General features: G+C 39.1%; 1 protein-coding gene across 1 annotated transcript in view; it reads right to left on the reverse strand.

The window, feature by feature from the left end:
* The window catches only part of nyap2a (neuronal tyrosine-phosphorylated phosphoinositide-3-kinase adaptor 2a), a 74,986-nt gene that overhangs the window by 17,095 nt on the left and 42,009 nt on the right, over nt 1-15,882 (reverse strand). Inside the window, exon 4 of the mRNA XM_036558536.1 lies at nt 7,101-8,285. Coding sequence (XP_036414429.1) covers nt 7,101-8,285 — 1,185 coding nt within the window. The remainder of the gene's footprint in view (nt 1-7,100; nt 8,286-15,882) is intronic.

Below are 15,882 nucleotides of genomic sequence, written 5' to 3' on the forward strand. Positions count from 1 at the left end.
GCCATCATGCATATATCACTGTTAGCCATTAGCTTACATGAGACTGTCTAAAGTAGGCCACACAAAAAAACACCACCAATTTCCATTCGCCCTGGGTTGCTCTGCGTTGGCGGGTTCAGTCTCACTCTTTCCCTCCTCTTTGGCTCAGTCTTATTTAAACCGCTGCAACTCCTTTATGTATTCTGGTTCAAATTGATATGGACCTAAGACATTTTGGAAGTTGACCTCCTCAAAGTCCTCCGCATACTCTGCAATCTTCCAAAACAGGCTAGTAAAAACCGTAAAAAAAAAACCTGCAAACAAAAGCTGCTGCTGGCGTTAGCTGTGTTGAACGACTGTAGCTACAGGTTAGTAACAACAAAAGCATTTATTTCAGTTGAGAATGCGGTTTTGAGAGTAAACACGGAAGTAATCCTGGAGTACAAGTTTATACTAAAATTTGTTTTAGGCCAAACTTTATAACAAAACTATTAGAAAACAATGTCTCAGATATTAAGCAATGCATTCATAACTATTTTGTGTAATAACCTAATGGGATGTAGCTTTCAGAGCCATTAAGTGCTTTGGATGTCTGATTCCTAGTACTATAATGGTGAACAATTCTCTGGAAAGGCGCATTTCACACCAAACCACTCTGAATGATTCTCAGATAAGTTCTCAGATACGTCTCATATAAGTTTGAAGTAATTTTAAGCCAATTTTTTCAATCTTTGATGTAATCAATCTTTTTTAGCCTCATACAAACATTTTTTATATTTTACACTGTGTTCCTTAAGACATTAAAATGCATTTTGGCCCTATTTTACTTGTGAAATTGTTTACTTGAATCGTTTCTTCTTTCGTAGTCTAACGCCAGTTACTGACCCCTTTGAGAGGTGAATCAAGTGCATTAGATCCGGACAAATACAAAAACCAGGCAGTACGGGGGTCCCGTGACTGCGACTGAAAACCATTGATGTGAGAGGTGTGTAATATTGATCTGTTGACATTGATTTCTGTTGCTGGGTGGCTTAGCCTTTCGCCTAGAGGTGCACATAAAGCAGTGCTCAAATGAGATTGTGGTAGATAGACATACAGCAATTATCTCTCTCTCTAACCACACACCTGCAAATTCATACACAAAAAGACGCACATTAGGGCTCAACCTATCTACCGTTCGTCATTAAAACTGGCCTATATTAAGGTAGGCTTGAGCTGATTAAAAATAGTATTGGCTCTTTCACAATGGCCATTAAGTTAGATAATTCAAACGTCAGAAAACATATCCTCAGCTTTAAGGTGCACACAAATAAATCATATTTATCTCATAATCTGTGCAGTATACGTTTTGGTCAGCTGTTTGTCCTCTGGGTCTAAAACACTTTATACAAGTGTTATAATAGTGCAAGTTAGCACTTTTGTCTTGAGTGGACTGGTATAATAGCTAAACCATGCTGCAGCCTTCCAAGCACAGAACGCCTTTCCTTGTGAAACATTAACGTGAGTTTAAATGATTCATGATTTGAATGTTGTGATTGCGTCAACATTGTTAAAAGATATACATAGATGTTAAAATATCTGATATAGATAAGTCCAGCCAAACAGACTAATAACAATAATAGGCTATAGTAAAAGTAGCCTATAGACTAATAATACAAAAATATTTGGTCTTATTATTAATTTTAAGCTGCAAAAGCATTTTTAAACCTATTTAGGCTGTAAAAGGTTTATTAAGCCAACATCAAGAACATCCATATTGTACCAAGTAGTTAAATTACAAATGTCTGGAAAAAACCACAAGCACATATAATTTCTCAGGTTTAACTACTAAAAAGCGGCTCCTTCATGCAAGACCCACCAATTGCTGACAGATAGGGGGTGCAAGTAGACAATGGTATACTGAACACAATCTCAAAAGCCTAGTGAGAACTGACAACTATATTTGAGCACACATAGCTGTCAAAAAATCACAGATTATCTACAATTACTGTTACCTGTTACACTAATTGTTTCTAAGTTTAGACGTTGGCTAGTTATAATGCAAGTTTTTAGTAAGTTCAGGTTTACGTAATACTAAGTCAAAACTGTTGCAATGTTGCAAAACACAAACTAGTTTTATGATTAACTTAGTATCTAAGCACCTTTAAGCAGGTGAAAATGTTAGGGAAACTAACAGAAACCATATAGATGACATAAAGACCTGATTTTTCTTATTAAGATAACTATGCCGAAAAAACTGCATTCTATGTGCTGTGATTTGACTTACAGCTCTCTAATCAAAGTCCTTTCAGCTACAAAAATAAAGCTGATATCCATAGCTCCAGTTCAGTGGGATGCAAAACTAAAGCGTCTAATGTTGTTGTGTCAGCTGGCCCGATTGTTGAAAGGAATATCAAAAAAATAAGCAAACAATAGTTACAGGTATTTGGTTTTACCCTGTTTTATTGTAAAAACATTAACATTATTCTCTTCTATACTGGACATGACTTACGGATTGGTGATGCAACCAAATTCAATAAAAGGACAGTTTAAGCTCACTAGCATTAAAAAAGAATTTAGTAAAGACATTACACACAAACTGAAGTACAAACGTACGGTGCAAACCAGTCCTAATTTAAAGTCTACATATTATTATTTCTTAATATTGAAATGAAATCAGCTGATATCAGTTATTTGAATTTTTAGCTGTTCAAAAATGGTATTGGTGACTAAATGCTCATTTTGGTCAGGCACTGTTGCACATGCAGGCTCTGTATTCCAGCTGGCAGTAATTAGTGAGCTGTTATGGCGTAGAAAGGTTCTGTTCACAGTAGTTTAGCTGCACTGTCACCCGCAACCCTAACAGCCTCCGACACACCACACACACTCAGTCGTGCATGAAAACATATTCTAGCTTGCATTTCTGCACACACATGCACCAGGACCACAGACACACACACACAGGGCACCAGTTAATCTTGCATCCTCCATGCTCTGTCAGGCACAAGTCCCAAATCACAAAACCATGGAAGACATACTGACAGTGCCTGTGTGTGTGTGTGTGTGTGTGTGTGTGTGTGTGTGTGTACGTGTTTTTTTTTTTGTGTGTGTGTGTGTGTGTGTGTATACGTGTTTTTTTTTGTGTGTGTGTGTGTGTGTGTGCATGTGTGTGTGCGCGTGTACCATGTTTGTTGGAAAGGGAGGGAAGCTAAATTGTTTGTGACTGATGAATATGTGTGTGTGTGTGCACAGTGTCACTGTTGAAGTGAGCACTAAGAAAGTGAGACATGCAGTCTCATGTCTGCATTTGTGTGTGTGTACATGTGCGTGCATAAGTAAAAATGACCAAACCTGCTTGCTCTGCAACGTTGTGTCACTTTAAATCTGCAGAGAACAACAGTGGAATTTGGCCTGTCATGGTCATTTAAACATGTCATAGCATCAGATAGAAGTTAGACCTTTATTTGTTTTTGACCAATGACGTGTCTCTTTAATTTTCTTTTATTTGCATGCATCTGTGCGAACTATTTCTGTTTGTTGTGATGTAAAACGTAGACCTTGAAAGCTAACAGTAAACTATGTTTAGGTAGTTTTAGTGTATTATCATCTTTAATTTGGCATGAAACTGTAATTAATTCTACCATCTGAGGACATGGTGTCTGTAGTCACTTAGTGTGATGCCTTTTGTTCAAGGTGGTACTGCCTGATGTCCAATTGTACAAGACAGGATAGTGTTTTTCCCAAGACCCAAAGTTGTTTTGTCTTGTCTTTTGTCTAGAATGTAATAAAATGTGCTCCACAACATTAGTGGCTTTTTACACAGTTGGCCACCCCAAGCCTCCCCCCCGGAGCATGTTCGATCAGCGCAGCTCAACTGCTAGGTTTCTGGAACAGTCACCTATTAATGTAGGATATGTTCATGTGCGGGAATAGCGTCTTGCTATGATTTACATGACATGGTCAATACATGAACTAGCAGTGGGTATGCAGGTTGATCTGGTATACCGGTTGAAATTCTTCATCAGTTTTGTCATAACTGTTACCGCAAATAAGTGCAGATAATGTGATGTATAAATATTTGCTAATGCAGCTGAGTCATGTATGTTTTAGTCACATTTCAAATGAAAATGAAAATGCAGCAGTCCTTCGATCACCTCCCGCTGTCTAGCCGGTTGCATATGAAACAGTCCACTTTGTTTTTGAGGCAGCGAACACAAAGGAATGGCAATTGCCTCACTCCAGTTTCCTCACGCACTGCTCAAAAAGCTGCGTAACTCAGTCAGCTGCATCATATGCCACTTGGCATCCATTCCACCTTAAATGATGCAGTAGTTCCATTGAGCCGACTGCAAACGTGACAGAATGTAAGTGTTGTTTCATTTAAGGTGGAATGGAAAATCTGAACAAAAAGCGGCTGAATAAGAAGCCAACTTGAGCCTTGTAGAAATTCAGACATGAAACAACATTTAGCACAGATTTTGCTGGACTCTCAGGGCTAGTATTAGAAAGCAATACTGACAGAGGTTCAATTATGTATTGTTCAGATGTGTTTTTACAATTTTGCACAATAAAAATATTTTAGATTTACTTTGTTAAAAATTATTCTTATTAAGAATAAAAGGACACCCCAGAATAATAAGTTAACCTACAAAAATAGGTTTACTTTACCATGTAAAGTTTTTATTTGAAAGTATATACCACAATATATACCCGAAACTCTTCAAGTATTGTGATATATTTTTGCCTTATTGCCCATCCCTAGTGAGTCTATGTGTGTAACCGCACACTAACTCACCGTAACAGCCAAATAAAAAGCCTTATATAACTGCTACACAAACACCAACACAGTCAAAAATACACAAACGAACCGCAGCCCATCATTATACTGAAAGTAACAGCAAAAAATGTGAATAAACATAAAAATAAGCTTAAGAACTGCAATAGTAAAATCTCCTTTTACATCCTCTCTGTTTCTGTCTGTCAGTGTGGTGAACAGGCTGTGAGTAGGATGATCACTCAGTTTGTAATATGTGGACACACACACACACACACACACACACACACATGGACTGATGCACCTGGGGTGATGACGGAACTAGACCGTGGAAATAGGAAATCAAATCATTCCCTGTTCCGTATACAGAGAAAGAACAACACTCTAAAAAAGGACAATGATCTCTGTAGAAAACACGACAAGATCCATTTCAAATCCTAAATGATTTCTCTCCGACCTACACTGTATGTCCAAAAGTTTGAAGACATTCGCTCATCCAACATTTCTTCTGAAATCGAAGCGTGCTGAAATCTATCATATTGATAGAAAGTGTCTCCTTTTTGCTACAGTAACAGTTTCTACTTTTCTGGGAAGGTTTTACATTAGATGCTTGAAAAATGTTGTGAGAATCTGAATGCATTCAGCCACAAGACCATTTGGTCAGGTACTAATGTGGGTGATTAGCTCTGGATCACAAACGCCCCCCCGACCCATCCCAAAGGTATTCAATGGCGCTCCTTCTCTCCAGAAAAAGCAAGTCTACTACTCTACAGCCTAATACTGTGGGGCTTTATATTTTTTTTGCTGATGCTTGGCACTGGGTATCGTTCCGTTACGTTCATGGGCTGCTGCTCCACAGTGTTCCATTATATTGCCAAAGCTTTTCCTTGGAGATTAGACATGTCTGTGGCAGCAATGGGTACACCTTAATGTAGTTGAATTCACTTACTAGAAGAGCGTCTGGGAACTTTTGGACAGACAGCGTTAAGATCATTTGAGTCTTCAAGAACACTTACACGATTATCACTGATGTTCTCTGCTGGTGAAAAGGATGATCTAAGTGATAAAAAGGTTCTCTAAGCACCACAGGTGACAAACTGCAGGTGCTGGTTACATCTTAGTGCCACTAATAACGTTTTCCATCCGCAAAGTGAGGTATGGTACAGTTATAAATATGTGGTCAGGCATTTTGTCACCATTTCCACTCCCAAGTGAACCGTACGTGTGCTGAATTTGGTTACCCTTTTTTGCCTGGGTGCCAAGCCCGTTGGCGTGGAATGTTTGGGTGGAGCTAATTTGGTGGAGTCAAATGACCACTTTTCAAAAACAAACAAACAAAAAAAAACTTGGCTAGCCAGAATCGCTGTCGGTGACTCACATAAAACCAAATGCAGAGTGAAAAATTAAAGCTTCTCTATTGTTGCTACTGTTGTTTGTGTTTACTGTTAACACTAGAATGGTGTGAGAAATCATGTGACCATGCAAGACAAAGACAACTTTATGGGACTCTATATAGACTCTGTAGTTTTGGGTTTGTATTTGTAACCGTACTGTGCTGTACTATACCAGTGGAAAAATGCCATAAGTTATCAAAATCACGACACCTTCATGCTAGCAACTGATTTGGAAGACTTCAGAAGAACGCTTGTATTCTTTGTCAAACTGTTTTTGCCAAACATCTCCGAAACTTACACAGAAAATGAGTATTATAAAACAAAGGTGAGAGCTTTTAGGCCACAAACACCAGGGTTTGGTGCAAAAAGAAAGAACACTAATACCCACTGTCAAGTTTGCAGGTATTTATGTGAGCACCTGTGGAGCTGTTTGGCTATGAAAAGGCAAGGGAACCAGAGCATTATGTAGAGAAAGACATGCATGTTTTGAAGTGAGCTGAAGAGAAGTGGCCACAAGCAGGGACCAAGAACACTGAAGGAACTTGGAGGTCTTGGATCCTTTAACATCCTTTAAAGTTACTGTGTACCCCCTCAACCAGCGTATATAAGAAAATGACCCTTCTGTTTTGTTATTTTATACAGTACTTTTTGCAATAAACTACATGTATTCATATGTTAAAAACCATTTACAATGTCTTATAGTTTCAATACCATGTTGACAAGTAAAGGCTAAAATGGCCTAAATTACATATCATTTAGTAAACAAAATTAGATGATATTAAGCATTCACAGATTTTTCAACACTATTAGGTTACTTATGGGTCGCTTTTTTTATTTTCAGTTATCTGAACTTTTAGCTCTTAAACATCCATGTACGAAAAAAAATATTGATCAGGTCCAACTATCAAACAGATGTTATTAACATAAACAGAATATTAACTTTGTAAAGAATCAATAAAACATTGGTAACTCACTTTCACAGAGCTCCTTGCTCTTGCGTCCCCCAGAGCCTTTTCTCAGCATGTTCTTTCCAGAGGTAAACAAGTTGCTGAGTTCATCCAGAGGACTGGTTGGTGTACGGCATCCACGGCCTCCTGACCCTGAACTGGACCCCCCTGATCCTCCTGATGCAGTGGAAACATTTTGCATGGATCCACCATGGATGCTGGAGGAGTTTGAGAGGCGTCCGCTCTCACGGGATCCATGAGGGACTCCGGAGGCACTGCGGGGAATGGTGCCAGTCAGCAGAGCATCGTATGGCGGTGGCCGTTTTAGGCTGAGAGGGGTCAGCGCACGTCCCATGCTGACAGGAGACGGGCAGGCAGAGTGGCTTCTGGGGTAACCATGAGCTGCAGAGGAGCCACCACTTTTGTACAAGGCTGATGGAAGCGGCGGGGCAGAGGAACGACCAGATGCCGTGATCGTTTGGGTGGATGAAGGTTCTTTGTCCGATGATTTCTTGTGATGGTGATGGTGGTGGTGTTGCCCCGAAGGTTGCTGTGGTGGCAAGGGCTGCCCAGGGTCACTGGTTGTCGGAGAGGCACCAGGTTTGCCGTAGCCAACATTTTCTAGCATGGGAAGTTTGGTGACCTCAAGTGGAGTGAGGGGGGATTCATCTGAATTTGGGGAACACTGAGCCGGGGCTGGAGGGAATACCAACAGTGGGGGCCTGTGAGTCAACAAGTTAGGAAAGGGGGCAGGGATGTCACAAAGTGAGCCACGGGGGGTTGTCGGCCGAGTGAGTTCCACATCTGGAACTGCAGGTGTGGTGCATGGATCCCAGCGTGACTGGGCATGCTCAGGAGGCAGGGTTACTTCTTCGTAAGTGGGATATTTCATCTCCTCATACACACTCTCACCCTGATCGTCCTCTTCATCAGCATTGCCTCCAGTGATATGGCTGAAGTCACGAAGAATGTTCCCCACCATCTCTATGTATACAGGCTCCGCCTCCTCATCAGTGTCCGGGGCGGGGCTTTGATTTTGGGATGCCGACTTCTTTTTCTGCCGCCGGGGCAAAGAGGCAGATTTGAACTTGGTGCCGTGGTTTCTGATGTAGGATTCGTCAAAGGAGGTGCTGAGCTGAGTGTTGGGGTTACGCTTGGGTTTGGGCGGAGGCATGCGGCGATACTCCTCACTGCATGGGCGACTCTTGGATGCTGTGGAAGACCAAGAAGCGTTATCAGTTTATTACATATGACCTTAAGGCAAAATGAACTTTACACAATTTTCTCCTTAATTCCTATTTAGTTTATCAGCCAGTGTTTGGTGTCTGAAGTTTGCCCTGGAACTACATGCGTAGCTAACAAATAATAGATGGTGTACAAGAAATGAAAAAAACGGCAAAAGTACAGACAAAAGGCAGGAACCCTTCTACTGTTAATAGAATGTTGTCCATTTTAATAGACAACAGTATGACACAGAGTGTCAGAAACCACATAAGCAAGTTTATGATTAAAGGGAAACTCCACCAATTTTTCAAAATTTCTGCATAGTTACATCATAAAGATATGAATAAAGTGATTTAGAGTGGTTTGATGTGAAATGCATTATTCTAGTGAAGCTTACAGAGTCAGAGTTGTTAACAGATGCTAAGAACCAGACATCTGATAAGTTTATTGACTCCAAAATGATGATTTAAGCACGCACAATGCTAACGGTTAGGTATAGGTTTCCAGCTACAGTAGCCTTGGAGCTCCAATGCAAAACTAAAAAAAGCATACTTCCGACACTAAACATGCTTTGGCTGATTGACTATATTTGAGAACACATGAAATGTGTAAATTCCATTTTTGGCCAAACCATTCTTTACAATGCATTATTATACAGTGTGCTTTACAAAAGACTTTTGAAAAATAGTTCTCCGTATGGAATATGCCTGAACACCTTTTAGCTCATTACAGAGCCATTTGAAGCCCTACTATTTCGATCACAGGACCTTTTTTAAAGGTTTCTTCTAAGAGTGCAGATGTATGCAATAACTAATGTAAATATCAAATACAGGTCCTTTAGTGTGACATTCTCATTCACAGATTTGCTCTGCAGCTATTTTGGTTGGCATTAGTACTATGAGTGCTGTTGTTACACCTTGTGTTGGTACAGAGGTAAGCCAGTAGACCAGTGCAAATTAGCTTTAAGATTAAAAAAAGCAACCTGGTCAATAGTGCATGGACACCCCTTCTAATAAGTGTGTTTGGATATTTCAGCCACATTAATTACAAACAGCTACATAAAATCAAGCATACAGTATTGCAACCCCTGTAGACAAACACTGGTAGCCGAAAAGGGTTGTACTGAAGAGCTCAGTGGGTCTTAATGTGGCACTGTCAGTTCATCAAATTTCTGAAGTGGAGTGGAAGCATCTAGGAGCAACACTGGCTCAGCTGCGAAACAATAGTCCACACAAGAGCACAGATTGGGACCACAGAGTGCTGAAGCGCGTAGTGAATTGCTTAAAAGAATAAGCACTCAAGAGTAAGAGGAACTTGCACTTTTGGATCATCAGTCCACATATTGTTTGATAGCTTGAATAAGGTCTATGTTAATTAAACAGATTTTCACAAAATATTACACCCTCTCCTCTTGTAAAAGTGTTTCTCTATAAAGTCAATTCTCTTTTGAACACTTCCAATGTTCCAAAGTTATTTTGCATTATCTGCGAAATGACCTGCAAAACACGCAATTCACATTATCTGTTCTATATAAACAGTGGATGTAAACAAATAGCAATTTGATTAGTGGCTAACCTGTGCTATACATTAAGCAACAGATGAGTTTATATACCGTTAGCAATAATGTTAATATATGATGTAAGTAACCCTATAGCAAGTGTGCTTTCTAGGTAATGAAACAGAATGATAGTGAATGTTAGCATTGTGGCCAAGCTAAGCTCTAGCAGGATAGAGTGTGTTAGATGTTAGCATCTGTACTGAGCAGCAGTTGGGTTCATTAAAGTGCCACCAAGTGCATGATAGTGTTTGAAGCTTCTTGTGTTTTATCTTTTCTGCTCTGTGTTCCCTAAGGCTTTCACAACCGAGCTGTGACTTATTCTGTGCATGTGTGTGGGTTGGTGTATAAAAAGACAGCTAATAGGCCCCTCTGAAGATTTGAAGCAAGAGTGGAATTTAACACTCTGCTTGTGACTGGATTACTTAATCAATTCATTAATTAACTGAACTCCTACTCCTAAGAAATAAAAAAAAGCAAAAAAGAGGTTATGGTGTGTGTGGGTGTGTGACAAAAACACCTCCAGCCTAAAGCTGATGACGTAACTGTAATGAGAAGGAAAAAATGCTAGTACTGCTAATAATGAATAAAAGTAAGTAACCAGCAATTAGCATTACGCAAATAAACCCTCCCAACCGGTGGCTATTAGCCATTAACTGTTAACCATATTAGCATTTTTGGCTAAAGTATTCCTTTAATTTCTAACAGGCAGTGGAAAATCTTTACAATGCACACACACATACAAATGTAGGTGCACACACACAGCCAAATGCAAAAGTAGGTCACTTCAACTTTGTGAATGAATTCAGTTCTGATTAATCAGCTGGCTATATATATATATATATATATATATATATATATATATATATATATATATATATATACACAGGAATATATGTATATGTGTTGAATTTTCTAAGCCTTACCCTAACCTGAACTTTCTTTACTCACACGCTCTCTTTAACACCTCACCCCACTCCCACTCAAGGGCACCCTGACCGACTTTCCTCTTCTGCCACTAGCAGGGTAGTATGTGTCTGTGTTCTTCTATGCTGGTCATGCTTACTATGGCGGCAGGGAATGCATCAGAAAATCTAATCTCCAACACTGCTGGCTGAAGCTTGTCATTACATCACCTTCAGGATGGCAAGTGTGTGTGCTTGTGTGTGTGTGTTATGTAAATGACATGGATGGCAGGGTTCCACATCAGCTCAGTGGTGGAACTCAGTGACACACACAGATTAAAGTAGACATGACGACATGTTTTTACTAATCCCCGCGAGAGAGAGAGAGCGGGAGAGAGGGAGAGGGAGGCTGCAGTGCCCCACCCATTCTTACTGACAGAACGAGGACAAAGTAGCCTGTGCTCACACCGGTCTGTTTTATACAAAGTCAGGATTGGGTTGCCACATGATACAATAATGTGCTTCCTATTTGATATATTGTTGCTGTTGGAACAAAAGCTTGTATCTCAGTTTTGTTGTTATTATTTTAAATAATCACAAAATGTGATGATAATGTAATGTATGTAAGTATGTGCATGTAATAATAAAACGTCCCATGTATGCATATTTATGTAATATGTGCATGTAAAAATAATATATCCCATATATATTATGTGTGCATATTTATTTATTTATGCAAGCATATTTAATGCACACACTTAGCTACTAGAACCATTAAGTACATATACTTAACAACAAAAACATACACATACACACACACACACACACACACACACACACACACACACACACACACAAACACACACACACACTTTCTAAACCGCTTATCCTTCTGGGTTGTGGGGGTGCTGGAGTCCAGCAGTCCCAGGGTGGAATGCAGGAATAACAAAAACAACAATAATTAAATAAATAAACAAATAAATTAAAATCTACAGACTGGGGACTGGATAATAACTCCAAATAATACTGGGCTTCATTGGGGAGAGGTTTAGAAATTAAACAAAGACATTAATATACATAAAATCACTACTTATTGCATTAATGTCATTTGTTTGTTTTCAAACAGTCTGTGTGTAAAAGTAATCATAATGTGTTGTCCCATATGTGTCTTATGTTAGTGCCTATATGTAAGAATTTTCTAAGCCTTACCCTAACCTGAATCCTACCCTCAGCCACCACAAGATAAGATGTTTTTTGATTAAAACACAGAGGTTTTGGGGGAAAAAAAACAAAATCAGGAGCATTTTGTTGCTCCTTATTTCCAGGATTTTTCCTTTGGATCTAGTCCTGAAAATGTATGAAAACCAACACGCATACACACACCCATGTGTACTCTGACAACATCTTGCCATTTTGAAGTCTGTGCATGTCTCTTTACCACTCTACCCACTTCTGTCTCCTCTCCTTTTCTCTCCTGCCCGCTTCCCTCTCCTCTGGTGTATGCTGAGTGAGTCTGATGGCTGTGACACTGGAGACGCATGGCTGAAAATGAAAAATAGGCCACTATGTTCCCAAAGAGAGCAGGTAACTCTCTCGCCCTCTCGCTCTCTCTCCCTCCCTCTCTCTAGAAACAGGGTCATGGTGTTCTCTTTCTGTTTATTTTACCTCTCAGGGAGTATGTGGGCAGCTGCTTTCACATCTGTGACATCACTGGATATATGGTATTGGTGACTGTGTGCTGTCAGCAACAGATTCCTAGAAAGATTTTACTTGTCATTTGTTTTGATAATGCACCTGATTTGCATAACTTTTCACTGAAATTTACCTTTGCTCTCAGAATTCTGACTTTGTCCCAAAATCCTGAAGAGTACTTTGAGAATGCTTTGAGAAGTATTAGTAAAGTAGAAATGTAACAGCCTATTTTCAATATATCACAATGTCATATAACATAATTTTTCTTTTTAATTGCAAAAGAATCATATTGTGATAACACTTTATGACTTATCAGATGAGAATTCTAAACAACTCCAAAGTCGTATGCATATGAAATCAAACATCTGATGCCATGTCTAGTAACCCACTGTCAGGAAAAGTAGCTACAGTATTACGATATTAAAAATCAAGGTACCAAAATGGGTTCTTTTGAGAAATATCATAGAACTAAAGTTTATCCCTTCATTTTTCAATGGGTTGTTCTTTAAAGAACCATTTTTGTAATCGAGTTTCTCCAACCACCACCACATTTTTGTAATCGAGTTTCTCCAACCACCCTAAAGCACCAATTATCAAACATTTTTAACAAAGCACTGGAACTTTGCTCTGTTCCCACATTTCAAAACATCTACCATCATTACAGTCCCCAAAAAAACAAACAGTACAGACTACAGGCCAGCAGCCCTGACCTCTGTAGTCTTGAAGGTCTTTGAACACCTAGCCCACTTGAAGGCCTTTATAAACCTTCTGCTAGATGCCCTGCAGTTTGCATATAAAGCACCCAGGTCTAAAGATGACATGGTCAGCCCTGCACTTCAAGCTACAGAATCTCAACAGTCCTGAAACCTATGCTGGTGGACTCACTTAAGTCCCTGGGTACCACCATATCCAGCAACCTGAAGTGGGAGAGAGTCCATCCTCACATCATCCATAATCATCTGGTTTAGTTCCTCCTCACAAGAACGAGCCAAACTCGAGTGCACAATCAAGGCAGCGGAGGAACCTAACCACTTGGTTTGGTTCTTCCATCCCACAAGAATGAGCCAAACTCCAGCTGTTCAGGACAGCAAAGGGGATCATCAGATGTAGTCTGCCAGTGCTTCAGGACATCTACAACAGCAGGGTAATGAGGCACACTGGCAAACAAAAAGCTGACTTCTCTCATCCTGGACATGACCTCTTGCAGCCACTTCCCTCTGGTAGAAGATTCAAGGCCATCAAAACCGGCCCAGCCAGACATGCTAACTGCTTTTTCCCCAGAGCTGTAGCTCATTAACCACAGTGGACACCTTGCACTTTAAATCTAAACTGAGCCTAACAAACCTCCCTTACTGTGTATTACAGTAACTCCTCTGTAACTCCATCTGAACTTTCTAATGAGGAATCACACTGATCAACAAGCCACAGTCATGACAGACAGAAAACAGATAGACAGACTGGCTCCACAATGACAAAGGAGTTAGATAAGGCTGCATACTATTACCGTACATGTAGAACCCATATGCAGAACATATAATGAGAGAAGCAAGACTGGAGGAAAATGATAGAGAATTCAGGAGTGGAGGAAGAAACATCAATAACCTTTGATATGATGATATATACAATTATAACAGAAAATCTGGAAAGGAAGGTGAACGATCAGAGTAAAAAGATGGGACTTCAACTCAATATGAAGAAGACACAACAACAGGAAAGACTAACTAACTGTACCAATGATGGAAAAGATGTAGAAATGGTGGAGAGCTTTTGCCTACTAGGATGAATTATTAACAACAGAGCACTCAAGGAATATGACACAGAAAAAGGATAAAGCAGGAAAAGATCTTCAAATGCAACGATTTGTCTTTACAAACAAATCACTCAAAGCCCAGATAACCAAACTTACTTTGGACTTATTCTCAGAACACCCAATTAATTGGAAAAAAAAACTATTAGGCTTGGTACAGCTGAAGGTAAAAGAGGAAGAAGATTACCAGTAACAAGATAGATGTGGATGGATACAGTCATGGACCAGCCTCTCAGAAGCCTAAACACCCAAAAAAAAGACTGGGAGAAACACTATCCATATAGCTGCCAGGAGTTTTGCTTGTTTGTTTGTTGAGATGGATTAATATGCTATTCTGTACATGATAATTACAGTGAAGTTTGAATGGCCTAATCCATATAGTCACATGTATTTGGGAGGTGGCGAGTGTTAATTTGCCCCCTTGACCCAAATCAAATCACCCCACTCAGTTCCATGTTGAAACTGTAAGTCCAGCCATGACTGCAGGGGTCACTGAGACTAGGTCAAGAATGGGTTACATAGAGTTACCGGCTACATGTTTCATCTGAACTATATATAGACCATATAGACTCTGCCACCTCTGCGTACATACACACACACACTCACCATGGCAGAGAGCAATAGAAGGTCATAAAGTGAAAGAGGGACATGGGAGATAGTAGGATAGTGAGAAGAAGGGCAATGAGTCAGAATGATGGAAAAAAGAAAGGATGCACTATATGCAGATATAGAGACGTGCATTAGAGTAAGATTTAAGGATGGACTATATGGCAAAAATAAAACATTACAATATTTGAAGATTTTCAAAATGCATATATAACTGGATTATTTGAACATACATAAAGCACCAAACAGCAGTGCCACATAAAGAAGACAAATAAATAGCAGAAAGCAAGGCCAGCACAATTTACTATTTGCTAAATTATTTTTAAAATACCAATGCCAAGACATAAACATTTATGGAATGTAGAAATTGGGAATGACATTCATTATAGAGAAATGTAACATTTATTTGTAGATCTGCTACTCCTGAATACAACATACATAATAATACACAATCTAATATGTAATTTGTAATGTAGTGTAAATATTAGTTTAAAATATCCATCAAATCTAAACTGATGCCAACATTGTTTTTTCAAATATCTGCCGATACCAATATAATTACAATAACATTATGCATCCATACAAACAATCTACACATCTCCACCACAAATTAAATACAATAAAAAGTAAAATTTTGTTTCCAGCACATATTGTTTGGGAACAATTCAATTGAAAGCACCCTGGGGGCAAATATGTAAATTATGTAAAATATGTAAAATATGTAAAAAACTTGGTAAATTGATGACAGAATTAATTCTATGTTGTTTAAACCAGATACAATTTCCAATATACATAAAAATACATGCATCAAAATAAATATGGTTTGTCTCTCTGTGATTGGTGTAAATCGGTATAAATCTGTATTTTTATGATATGTCCAGTTGCTCAATGCTTTAGCAGTACTGAAGATATAAACAATATACTTGTGCATATCGGGAGATTTTATCACACTACTTTTATCACACGCTTAGAAATGACATTTTTCTGCTATTTTGCACAATTTCTATTTATTTGCTGGGT

The sequence above is a fragment of the Colossoma macropomum genome, unplaced genomic scaffold, assembly GCF_904425465.1.
Source record: "Colossoma macropomum unplaced genomic scaffold, Colossoma_macropomum, whole genome shotgun sequence".
Classification (NCBI taxonomy): domain Eukaryota; kingdom Metazoa; phylum Chordata; class Actinopteri; order Characiformes; family Serrasalmidae; genus Colossoma; species Colossoma macropomum.